This window comes from Babylonia areolata, chromosome 13, assembly GCF_041734735.1.
Source record: "Babylonia areolata isolate BAREFJ2019XMU chromosome 13, ASM4173473v1, whole genome shotgun sequence".
Taxonomy (NCBI): Eukaryota; Metazoa; Mollusca; class Gastropoda; order Neogastropoda; family Buccinidae; genus Babylonia; species Babylonia areolata.
Window position 1 is genome coordinate 24,865,868 of NC_134888.1, and position 12,500 is coordinate 24,878,367.

Below are 12,500 nucleotides of genomic sequence, written 5' to 3' on the forward strand. Positions count from 1 at the left end.
GTGTGTGTGTGTGTGTGTGTGTGTTTATGTGTGTGTGTGTTATGTGTGTGTGTGTGTGTGTGTGTTTCTGTGTGTCTGTGTGTGTCTGTGTGTCCTGCATGTCAGACATTGCCTTTCAAGCGTATCTACTTCCTGCTTCCGCCATTTCCTGGGTGGGGACTGTGGGTGTGGGAGGGTTTGTATGGATGGATGGATGTAGGTATGTATGTAGGTATGAATGGATGGATTGATGTGGGTTTGGATGGTTGGATGATGTATGTATGTATGGATGAATGGATGGATGTAGGGATGGATGGATGTAAGTATGTAGGGATGGATGGATGGATGGATGGATGTAGGTATGGATGGATAGATGTAGGTATGGATGGATGTAGGTATGTCGGTATGGATGGATGGATGTTGATATGGGTGGATGGATGGAGGTATGGATGGATGGATGTAGGTATGGATGGATGGATGTAGGTATGGATGGATGGATGGATGTAAATATGGATGGATGGATGAATTGATGTAGGTATGGATGGATGGATGTACTTATGTAGGTAGGTAGGTATGGATGGATGGATGGATGGATGGATGTAAATATGGATGGATGGATGAATTGATGTAGGTATGGATGGATGGATGTAGGGATGGATGGATGGATTGATGTAGGGATGGATGTAGGTATGGATGGATGGATGGATTGATGTAGGTATGGATGGATGGATGTAGGGATGGATGGATGTAGGGATGGATGGATGGATGAATGGATGTAGGTATGGATGGATGGATGTAGGTATGGATGGATGTAGGGATGGATGGATGTAGGTATGGATGGATGGATGTAGGTATGGATGGATTGATGTAGGTATGGATGGATGGATGAATGGATGTAGGTATGGATGGATGGATGGATGTAGGTATGGATGAATGGATGTAGGTATGGATGGATTGATGTAGGTATGGATGGATGAATGGATGTAGGTATGGATGGATGGATGAATGGATGTAGGTATGGATGGATTGATGTAGGTATGGATGGATGGATGAATGGATGTAGGTATGTGTGGATGGGGGGAGGAAGGGAATTGGCGCGGCAGTTCGGGTGGCATGTGCTCTTTGTGGACAGAACGGGTGGTTAGTCGCTTGGTGCTGTTACACTGCTTGGGGGAAGGGGGGGAGGGCTTGCTGGCCCACAACACTCACCCCTCTCTACTTCTCCCATCCCCTGCCAACACCTGTCTGCCTACCTGTGTTTGTTGGAAACTTCATTTTTTAAACTTAACCCCCATCCCCACCCAAAAAAAAAAAAAAAAAATTAAGAAAAAAATCTGGATCATCTGCTGTATTTCCTTACAGGATTGGATGAATCCCACTCTTGTTTTGTTGTTGTTGTTTTTCGAATTGGACTCTGTGTGTGTGTGTGTGCGTGTGCGTGCGTGCGTGTGTATGTGTGTGCGCGCGCGTGCGTGTGTACGTGCGTATGTATGTGTGTGTGTGTGTGTGTGTTGGTGCGTGCCATCCCCCCACCCTTCACCCCTTCCTATGCGCAAACACACAGCACACTTGCCAGCGCACACGCACACACAAAGGTGCTTAATAAAGGTCAGTTCAAACCAACCTCTAGGTCAAGCAATAGACGTGGGTTTTTGTAGTTGTTGTTTTTTTTTCTTCTTCTTCTCCATCTGTGTCAGAAGAGAGATTTGTATGGATGCGCTGTGCACTTTGCCATTCTGCAGTTATTGGGTCTTTGGGGGAAGAACGGCAGTGGAAGAGAGAATCTGCATTGATGTTGACATTTTGGAAAGGTTAACCTAGACACGGGTTTGCTCTGCGCTTCCTCTTTGGGGCCTGGGGGCGGGGAGGTGTGTGTGTGTGTGTGTGTGTGTGTGTGTGTGTGTGTGTGGAGGGGTTGGGGGGGGGGTCAATCAGACGGTTGGATGACAAGCGTTGATGTGGTTTGGTTAGAACCTTATGCTGGAAGACAGGTAGTTAGTTCAAAACCTTTAGTGACTGGTGCACCACATGTTGACGACCTTTGATGATCAGTCTGTTGGGTTGTTGCTTCGACTGCAGCCTGTGTGCTGGTGGGAGAGGTGGGTAGGGTGGGTGGGTGGCGGGGGCAACTGTTGTGTATTGATTGGCGATGGGCAGACATGAAGGCTGGCTGTCAGCGCTACGTTCAGTGTCAGCGTGAACAGTGTAGCCATAAACTCAAGGCTCAAAACCTCACGTGACATCGTTCATCTCTGTGAAAAGGAAAGAAGTGGGGAAACACAACTAAGCTCTTGCTGAGGACACGTTGCAGTGGCTTGAAAATTTGTTGTTGTTATATATTATTATATATCACGCCTGTAACGTGGTTCTTGTGTCACACCTTTTGTCTGAAACATGAAAGCGGGGGAGAAAATCGCCTGGAGGAGAAAATCATCTGGAGACTTGTGTGCATCAGTTTCGGGGACTGCGTTTCAAGACAGGGTGGTTAAATAATGACTAGACACCCCAGAAAACGGAGCATGGCTGCCTACATGGCGGGGTAAAAACGGTCACCCACGTAAAAGCCCACTCGTGTACATACGAGTGAACGTGGGAGTTGCAGCCTACGAACGAAGAGAACGAAGAAGAAGAAATAATGACTGGCAGTCTTCAGTGTCTTCCGTGTTATTGTGTGTGAAAGGGGGCGTTCGGGTTGAAGGGGGGAGGGGCAGCGGGCATTGTTGAAACAAAGAAGTTCAATCTGCTTATGATTGTGGACATTTTGTTTAGTAGAACAATCTGTAGAATGACTAAAACCTTCCCCTCCTCATCTACACAAACCTCACTCCCGGAGGAAGAAAAAGAAAGCTTGCGCTGCTGACTTGTGGCATCAGAGTTCCCTGGGTATGGCAGCCGTCAGTCGGTTCTACCCAGGTAGGCAGCCTGTTGTGCAAATGACCTCGAGTTTGTAAAGCGCTTAGAGCTTGGTCTGAGACCGAGGCTAGGCAGCTATATAAATATCCATATCAAATCAAAATCAAATTCCAGCAGTTGTGATACCTGTGGGTAGGCCGTATGACGACTGACGGCGTATTCAGGAAGTAGAACAAGTAAGCCGACATGCCAGCTGACTGAGATAAGGTGGTCCCTTTGCGGTAGGACTGGGGGGTGGGGGTGGGGGTTATAAACAACGAGGTTTGACTGGATAGCCTCAGGACCAGCGCCTCGATCCACCACGCCACCCTTCACGGAAAAGACCACAGCTTCGAACAACTTGGCTTTGGCTTTGAGGGCAGATCGCCAATAGGTCGTTAAATCGTTAAACTCAACACGACAGCTACTGGATTGCTGGTGGGGGTGGGGGTGGGGGGTGAGCGGAGGGGTGGGTGTGTGTGTGGGTGGGTGGGTGGGGCGTTGGGGGTGCGGTGAAGGGTGAGCTAGGGATGCCTCTGTACCGCACGTGGCACTGGTCCACCACCTCCAGTGTGCCGGAACTGCGTGCCGCTGCAGAGAGCCAGGTATGGACACAGTCCTTCTGGCGGTCTTCTCTGTCTGTCTCTGTCTTTGTCTTTCAGTCTTTGTCTGTCTTTGTCGGTCTGTATATGTCTGTATGTCTGTCTGTCTTTGTAACAGTCTGTTTTTGTCTGTCTGTCTGTCTGTCTAATTATCTCTGTCCCTGTCTGTGTCTGTCTTTGTAACTGTCTGTCTTTGTCTTTGTCAGTCAGTGACTCTGTCTGTCTGTCTTTGTCTGTCTTTGCGTTTGTCTGTCTGTGTCTGTCTGTCTTTGTAACTGATTTTGTCTGTCTGTCTAATTCTGTTTATCTGTCTCCGTCTATCAGTCTGTTGTTCTGTCTGTCAGTCTGTCTGTATGTGTGTATGTTTACCTCTGTATGTCTGTCTTCCTCTGTCTGTCGGTTTGCCTGACTGTTTAGTCTGTCTGTTTCGACACGGTCAGTCTCAGTTGCAGCCTCCTCTGTCTGTTAGTTGGCCTGTGTAACTGTCTGACTGCACACACACACACGCACGCACGCACGCACGCACGCACACACACACACACACACACACACACACACACACACACACACACACACACACACACACACACACACACACTGCGTGAGCGAGTACGTGAGTACGTGTTGTAGTTTGTATGTGTGTGTACGCGCCCGTGCGTGTCGTATGCGCACGCATGTTGTGTGTGTGTGTGTGTGTGCGCGCGCGCGCGTGCGTGTGTGCGTGCTTGCGTGCGTGTATTTATGTATGTATGTATGTTTTTTTGTTGTTGTTTTTTTCTTTAATGCATAGATTCTTTGTTGACTGTTACTGGTCAGGGGCTTTACTAAAATCCCAAGACTTCTCCAGATTCTGAATTGTGAAAGATACTTTCCAAAGACTTTTCCAAACTTGGAAATGGTTCCCTTATTTTTCAAAGACTTTTCCAGCCTTCTCCTAAGACTGAAGAATCCTGTCCTCTGTGGTGTGTGTGTGTGTGTGTGTGTGTGTGTGTGTGTGTGTGTGTGTGTGTGTGTGTGTGTGTGTGTGTGTGTGTGTGTGTGTGTGTGTGTGTGTGTGTGTGTGTGTGTAGCTATCAATCTGTCTATCTGTTTCCTCAAGGCCTGACTAAGCGCGTTCCGTTACGCTGCTGGTCAGGCATCTGCTTGGCAGATGTGTATATATATATATGGATTTGTCCGAACGCAGTGCCGCCTCCTTGAGCTACTGATACTGATACTATCTATCTACGTTTTCATTTTATTTTTCTTCTATCTATCTGTCTATCTATCTATCTATCTACTTTTATATTTTGTTTATTTATCTATTTCCTTCTTCCTTGTTTTCTTTCTTTCTTCCCTTTTTCTTTCTTTCTTTCTTTCTTTCTATCTGTTTTATGTATCTCTGTCTATCTATCTATCTCATTTATCTATCTGTCTACCTATCTATCTACTTTTTATATATTAACTATTTATCTATATTTTTCTTTCTGTCTTTCTTTCTTCGTTCGTTCATTCATTCATTCATTTATCATTTCTCTTTGCAAAAGACGGAAGAAGGTGGCAGAATGGTTAAGGCGCTCAGCTGCCAATACAGAGAGTCCATGAGGGTGTGGGTTCAAACTCAGCGTCTAATCTTTCGGATGAGACGATAAACCGAGGTCCCGTGTGCAGCACGCACTTGGCGCGCTGAAAAAAAAAAGAACCCATGGCAACGAGAGTGTTGTCCTCTGGCAAAGTTATGTAAAAAGAAATCCACTCTGATTGGTACACAAAATATGATAAAGCATGCACTCTACTAGGCCTGAAAAGCACGTTGAGTTATGCTGCTGTCAGGCATCTGCCTAGCAGATGTGGTTTAGCGTGTATGGATTTGTCCGAACCCAGCGACGCCTCCTTGAGAAAATGAAAGAGAAAGCGAAAGTGAAAGTGAAAGCGAAAGTGAAAGTGAAAGTTCTCTTTGCAGAAGGACCTGGAGCAGGCGGAGAGGATGCGGGGCCGGGGTCAGCAGCTGATGACTGAGGACGGCTACGCCGAGGACAGCATCCGCCCCAAGTGTCTGGAGCTGCAGCGCATGTGTGAGCACCACAAGGACCTGCTCAGGCGCCGTCGTCAGCTGCTGGCCAAGTCCCACGACTTGCACGACCGTCTGGACAGGGTCAGTGGGTGTGGTGGTGGTGAATGGTGGTGGTGCATGGTCTTTTGGTGTTGTTTGTTGTTGTTGTTGTGGTAGTGCCCATAGTTTCGTGTCGTTTTTTATTTGTGTGTGTGTGTGTGTGTTTATGTATGTTTGTTTGGTGCCCCAGAATTTCAAGATTTTGGGACGAGATTATTATTAGTATTAGTATTAGTATTTTTGTGGGTGGGGTTGCTTGCTGTTTTGCTTTTTTTGTGTGTGTGTTGCTGTGTTGCCCCAGAGTTTCCAGAATTAGGACAGGTTTTGGGGTTTTTTTGTTGTTGTTGGTTTGGTTTTGTTTTTGGTGGGGGGGGGGGGGGGGGGTTGCCCCTAGAGTTTCGGAACGGTTTTTTTTTTTAATGTTTGGTGCCCCAGAATTTCCGGAATTTGGGACCGGATTTGTGTGTGTGTGTGTGCGTGTGTGTGTGTGTGTGTGTGTGTGTGTGTGTGTGTGTGTGTGATTTGTGCCCCTGGAGTTTGGGCCGTTTTGTTTTTTTGTATGTTTCTTTGTTTGTTGCCCTAGGAATTCCAGAATTTGGGAAGGGGTTTTTGTTTTGTTTTTTTTGGTTGCTTATTTGCTTTTTTTTATGTGTGTTGTTCTGTTGCCCCAAGAGTTTCAGGACGGTTTGTTTGTTTGTTTGGTCATGGTGTGGTGCCCCAGAGTTCCCAGAAGTTGGGATATTTTTTTGTGTGCTTCAGGCACACAGACGCACACACACAGACTCGCATAAACACATGCATACACAATAAGAGACACACGCTGACACAAACACATGCATACAGATACACACACATCCACTCACACACACACACACACACACACACACACACACACACGCACGCACGCACGCCCTCCCCCCTCCCTTACACACCCGTTTTTGCCATTCATCCCACCCCACCCAATAAACAAGCACATTATGTGCAAGGTGTGTGTGTGTGTGTGTGTGTGTGTGTGTTTTGTTGTGTATGTGTTTGAGTGTGTGTGTGTGTGTGAGTATGTGCCTGTTGTGCATGTGTGAGAGTGAGTTTGTCTGTTGTGCATGTGTGTGTGTGTGTGTGTGTGTGATTGCATATGTCTGTGCAGTGTATTTATGTGTTTATGTGGATATGTGTGTGTCTTTGTGTTTGTCTGTCTGGTGTGTGTGTGTGTGTACGTTTGAATGTATCTGTTGTGTGTATGTGTATAATATATATATATATGTGTGTGTGTGTGTGGGGGTGTGTCTGTTGTGCGTGTATGTGTACGTTTGAATGTATCTGTTGTGTGTATGTGTATAATATATATATATATGTGTGTGTGTGTGTGTGTGTGTGTATCTATGTGTGTGTGTGTGTGTGTGTGTGTGTGTGTGTGTGTGTGCTGTGGACAGGCCAACCGGTGGTGCAGTCGCGGTGTGGACCTCCTGGCCAACCAGCCGATGGACAAGTGCCAGACGGCCCAGGGGGCGGAGGAGGCGCTGGGGGAGATCAACGACTTCCTCAAGTCCAGCAAGGACCTCAAGCTGAGCAACCCTCGGGAGTTCCGCAACCTCTTCGAGGAGATCATGACTCCAGAATCCAGGGTAACTGGTTTGTTTGAGAGTATGCTGTTTTTGTTTGTTTTTTTTGTAGGCTGTAACCTCTTCGAGATAATGACTCCAGAATCCAAGGTAACTTGTTTGTTTGAGAGAATGCTTTTTTTAGGCTATTTTAAGACTGGAGATAATGACACAAGAATCCAGGCTGACTTGTTTGTTTGAGAGAATTTTTTTTTTTTTTTATAGAGGCTGCTTTAGACGGGAGATCATGACACATGAATCCAGGTTAACTAACTTGTTTGTTTGAGAGAATGCTGTTTTTTTTGGAGGCTGTAACCTCTTCGAGATCATGACTCAAGAATCCAGGGTAACTTGTTTGTTTGAGAGAATGCTGTTTTTAGAGGCTATTTTAAGACTGGAGATAATGACACAAGAATCCACGCTGCCTTGTTTGTTTGAGAGAATACTTTTTTTTAATTTTTTTATAGAGGCTGCTTTAGACGGGAGATCATGACACATGAATCCAGGTTAACTTACTTATTTGTTTGAGAGAATACTTTTTTTTATAGAGGCTGCTTTAGACGGGAGATCATGACACATGAATCCAGGTTAACTTACTTGTTTGTTTGAGAGAATGCTGTTTTTAGAGGCTATTTTAAGACTGGAGATCATGACAAAATAATCCAGGCTGACTTGTTTCTTTGAGAGAATACTTTTTTTAATTTTTTTATAGAGGCTGCTTTAGACGGGAGATCATGACGCATGAATCCAGGTTAACTTACTTGTTTGAGAGAATGCTTTTTTTTTTAGAGGCTGCTTTAAACGGGCGCAAAAGCTGAGTGGTTTTTATACTCCAGCATACAGTCTGTGTGAGTTGCAGGACTGTAAAGCGTTGGGCTTTCAGTTTGAGGGTCCCGGGTTCAAATCCTGGTAACGGTGTTTGGTGGGTAAAAGAATGTAGTTTTTTGCAGTCTCGCAGGTCAATATATGTGCAGATCTGTTAGTGCCTGAAGAATCCCTTTCAAATGTGCGTACACATGCGGAAGATCAAATACGCTCGTTAAAGATCCCATGAACAATGTCGGTCCATGGGTTATGGAAAGTTTCAGTTTCAGTTTCAGTAGCTCAAGGAGGCGTCACTGCGTTCGGAAAAATCCCTATACGCTACACCACATCTGCCAAGCAGATGCCTGACCAGCAGCGTAACCCGACGCGCTTAGTCAGGCCTTGAGGAAAAAAATAAAATAAAATAAAATAATAATAATAAAAGGTAAATAAATAATAGATAAATATGGAAACAAGAATATATTGGTATTTGTATTTGTATTTCTTTTTATCACAACAGATTTCTCTGTGTGAAATTCGGGTTGCTCTCCCCAGGGAGAGCGCGTCGCTACATTACAGCGCCACCCATTTTTTTGTATTTTTTCCGGCGTGCAGTTTTATTTTGTTTTTCCTATCGAAGTGGATTTTTCTACAGAATTTTGCCAGGAACAACCCTTTTGTTGCCGTGGGTTCTTTTACGTGCTCTAAGTGCATGCTGCACTTGGGACCTCGGTTTATCGTCTTATCCGAATGACTACCGTCCACACCACCACTCAATGTATGTATGGCTGTGATGATCTCTGTATGATTTACTCAAAGTTACCTTTTAATTATTTTATCTATGGCTTGTTCTAGGCTGGCATCCTGGCATTTTTAAAATGTATACATGTTGAATGGCTGTAATTCTCGCGTATTGTTTATGAGTGTTTTAATGAAATTCTCTCTCTGAGAAAGTAAAAATATTCTGCATTGTGTGTGTGTGTGTGTGTGTGTGTGTGTGTGTGTGTGTTCCCCAGGGGACTGTGCAGCAAGTTCTGAAGAGGATGGAGGATGTGCAAGCCATGTGTGAGAAGAGGAAGGAGAGTCTGCAGAAGGTTCGGACAGTGTTTTAATTAAACCATAGATCTTTATTCCCCTCGCCACCTGGCCCCCTTTTCTCCATGGCCGTATTTGTGTGTGTGTGTGTGTGTGTGTGTGTGTGTGTTTGTCCGTGCGTGCGTGTGTGTGTGTGTGTGTGTGCGTGTGTGTGTGTGTGTGTGTTTCTGTGTGTGTGTGTGTGTTTGAAGTGTGTGTGTGTCTGTGTGTGTGTGTGTGCGTGATTGCGTGCGTGCGTGCGTGCGTGTGTGTGTGTGTGTGTGGCTCTCTCTCTCTCTCTCTCTCTCTCTCTCTCTCTCTCTCTCTCTGTGTGTGTGTGTGTGTGTGTGTGTGTGTGGTTATTATTACTATCATTATTACTTCCCCGCTTATCTCCCCATGTCAAAACATGGCACACTGGGCAAAGAACCAGGGTTCTCCATCTTTCTCTATCCACTGCCATCTGTTCAGTTGCTTGCAGGTTGTTGAAGTTTACCGCTCTTCCTTCAGGCAGGAGTGTTGGTTTGAGGGTTAAAGTTGGTCTTCCCCTTCCTCTTTCTCCTTTCATCCTCCAAAATAGCGCTGCCTTTGGTAGTCTTTTATTGTCCATTCTCATTACATGGCCGTAATGTTTGTATCTTTTCTTTTTGATATTCATGGCTGTTGAGCAGTTTCTCTCACTTCCTGGCTGGATTTAAACTCATTCCATCTAATGCCCAGAAATCTTCCTGAGGCATTTTGTTTTCAAAGACATTCAGTGTCTTTTCCGAGGCTTTTGTGTACAGCACCAGCTTTCAGATCCATACTTTTGGATGGTGAGGACGTTGGATTCTAAAAATTTTTAGTTTGTTCTTCTGCTAATGTCGGGCGCAATAGCCGAGTGGTTAAAGCGTTGGACTTTCAGTCTGAGGGTCCCGGGTTCGAATCACGGTGACGGCGCCTGGTGGGTAAAGGGTGGAGATTTTTACGATTTCCCAGGTCAACATATGTGCAGACCTGCTGGTGCCTGAACCCCCTTCGTGTGTATATGCAAGCAGAAGATCAAATACGCACGTTAAAGATCCTGTAATCCATGTCAGCGTTCGGTGGGTTATGGAAACAAGAACATACCCAGCATGCACACCCCCGAAAACGGAGTATGGCTGCCTATATGGCGGGGTAAAAACGGCCGTACACGTAAAAGCCCACTCGTGTGCATACGAGTGAACGCAGAAGAAGAAGAAGTTCTTCTGCTAATGTTTTAGTTTTTCTCCCAGATGTTGTTCAGAGAATTGAATGTAACAGCAGCCTTTGCTGTTCTAGTTCCGACTTCCCTGATGATGTTGCAATCTGTTGACACTTTAATTCCTTAAATATACAAACATCCTCTACATGTTCATGCTTTTCTCCATTGAGTTTAACCATTCCTTCTCCTGCCTTCGCATTCATTAATGTGGTTGTTGATGTGCTGATGAGGAATCCAGCTATGCCAGCAGCCTTTGCTAATGCATCTGTCAGTTCCTGTCAGTTGTCATAAATATGAGTGGCAGAGTGAGGTAGGTCATCCGCGAAGTCCAAATCCTGGAGGGTTTTTGCTTCTGACCACTTGATGCCTCTGTTGTAGTGTCTGCATATCATCGTAACCCAGTTTATGGTCAGGACAAATAGAAGTGGAGAGAGGATGCATCCTTGCTTAACACCCGTGTTGACAGCAAATCTTTCTGACTCCCCATAGACATCTTTTATCATGTGGATAAATTTGTTAGGTATTCCGTATTCTGCTGCATTGTTATTGTCGTTATTATTGTTATCATCATCATCATCATTGTTGTTGTTGTTGTTATTGTTGGTAGAGTTGTCGTTGTTGTTCTAAATCTTTGCATTGCCGTTATTCTTCTTGTTGATGTTGTAAATGTTCATATTGTTGTTATTGTTACTGTTGCTGTTGTTGAGAATGTTGTTGTTGTTGTTAATGTTTTATGTTATTGTTGATAATGTTGTTTTAATATGTTCTTGTTTTGTCACCATCATTATCATCATCATTATCATTATCATTACCATCATTACCATTATTTGTATTGCCATCATTATCATTATCATCACTGTTATCATTATCAAGGTGTGTGGCCCGCGGGTACGCCCAGTGCAGCCTGTCACCCCGGCCCCTGCCGCACAGAGTGCCCCTCCAGCCAAGCTCCACCCCCAGGACGAAATAGACTCTTCTTCCTCAGATCTCAAACGCAAGCCTACAGAGGAACCCATGAAGAAAAGCCCGGTGTTCTTGGAAAAGTCTGCCAGGGTGAGTTGTGTTTTATTTCATTATCACCGAAGGGCGGTGGTGTTTCTGCTTTGTGTATTACTCAGTCGAGTGTCATCCACTTCAAGGATGCGGCTTTGGGTGTGTTGCTCTGATTATCTGACCAACACTGCAAGTGTCTGTATCTCTCGGGCCTGGTTAACGCCGGGATATCATTATGACAGGAAGCATAGAGTACAGCCTTGTCACGCAGTCCCAAACCAAAATGGACCTCCATAGCAACATCGTCATCGTCATCGTCATCCCTCTCCTCCATCATCATCATCAATATAAACAAAACAGTCTCAGAGTCTGTGGCCTTTCATGCCCTGCTCTCATGGTGACCTCAGTTTCGATGCCCCTCCACTTCCGTGCTTGGGGTGAGTCCTGTCAATGTCTTCAGTGTCGGCAGATTCATGAAGGGCCGTTGTTTGAGGGACGTGGTGGCGGCCTCCACTCTGAGAGGGACGCTCACTCAGTCTGGCTCCGCGACTAAGCCATTATTGTCGTTAGTAGGGGGCTTAGTAGGTGATGTCCTAAGTACGTTAAATCAGAACAGGCACCACTGAACACCACCGAAGTGACTCAGCAGCAGTGCAGGGTCTCCTCTGGTGTGTGGCCTCCTGGCGACTTAACATCGATGGTTCCCTGTGGATTGCCGACGCTGGAACTGTGACGAATGGACCCGGGTGTGGCCGTGTATGGGAGAATCTAAATGAGCAGCGTGGGAGTAATGCCACAGAAACGGTGCAGATGATGGGGCAGCAAAAAAAAAAAAAAAAAGTCCGAGGAATGTACATGGTTATTGTAGGTCTTAGATTCTTGACATAAAAAAAAATTGCACCAAGATCCATCATGGCTTAGCTGGACCTTGAAGCTAACTGTTAGTGATGTTGAAATAAGATTTATTTCAACTAATGCTGCTTATGCTACCGATTCAGTTATCACGCAGGTAGATAAAAGTTACATAGGAACAAACCCAGACACTTCCTCAAAAAAAACGGAAGTCCGGGTGGGCTTGTCCTCATACCGGTCATTCATTTGACATGTGCACACGACGGCATCGACAGAAGAAATATGCAAAACACGAATTCAGCTTTTTATTCAAGAGTGGCTTAGCCGTTTAGTCCTGAATATGCCGCACAGAATGTATGGATAATATAGAACAAACACACACACGTGTG

General features: G+C 45.3%; 1 protein-coding gene across 4 annotated transcripts in view; it reads left to right on the forward strand.

Annotated features, from left to right (window-relative positions):
- LOC143289169 (guanine nucleotide exchange factor DBS-like) overlaps nt 1-12,500 on the forward strand; it is a 93,797-nt gene that overhangs the window by 57,492 nt on the left and 23,805 nt on the right. For all 4 annotated transcript variants that reach the window (XM_076598094.1, XM_076598090.1, XM_076598091.1 and 1 more), the window contains exons 10-13: nt 5,416-5,607; nt 6,996-7,187; nt 8,984-9,061; nt 11,140-11,319. In XM_076598094.1, coding sequence (XP_076454209.1) covers nt 5,416-5,607; nt 6,996-7,187; nt 8,984-9,061; nt 11,140-11,319 — 642 coding nt within the window. The remainder of the gene's footprint in view (nt 1-5,415; nt 5,608-6,995; nt 7,188-8,983; nt 9,062-11,139; nt 11,320-12,500) is intronic.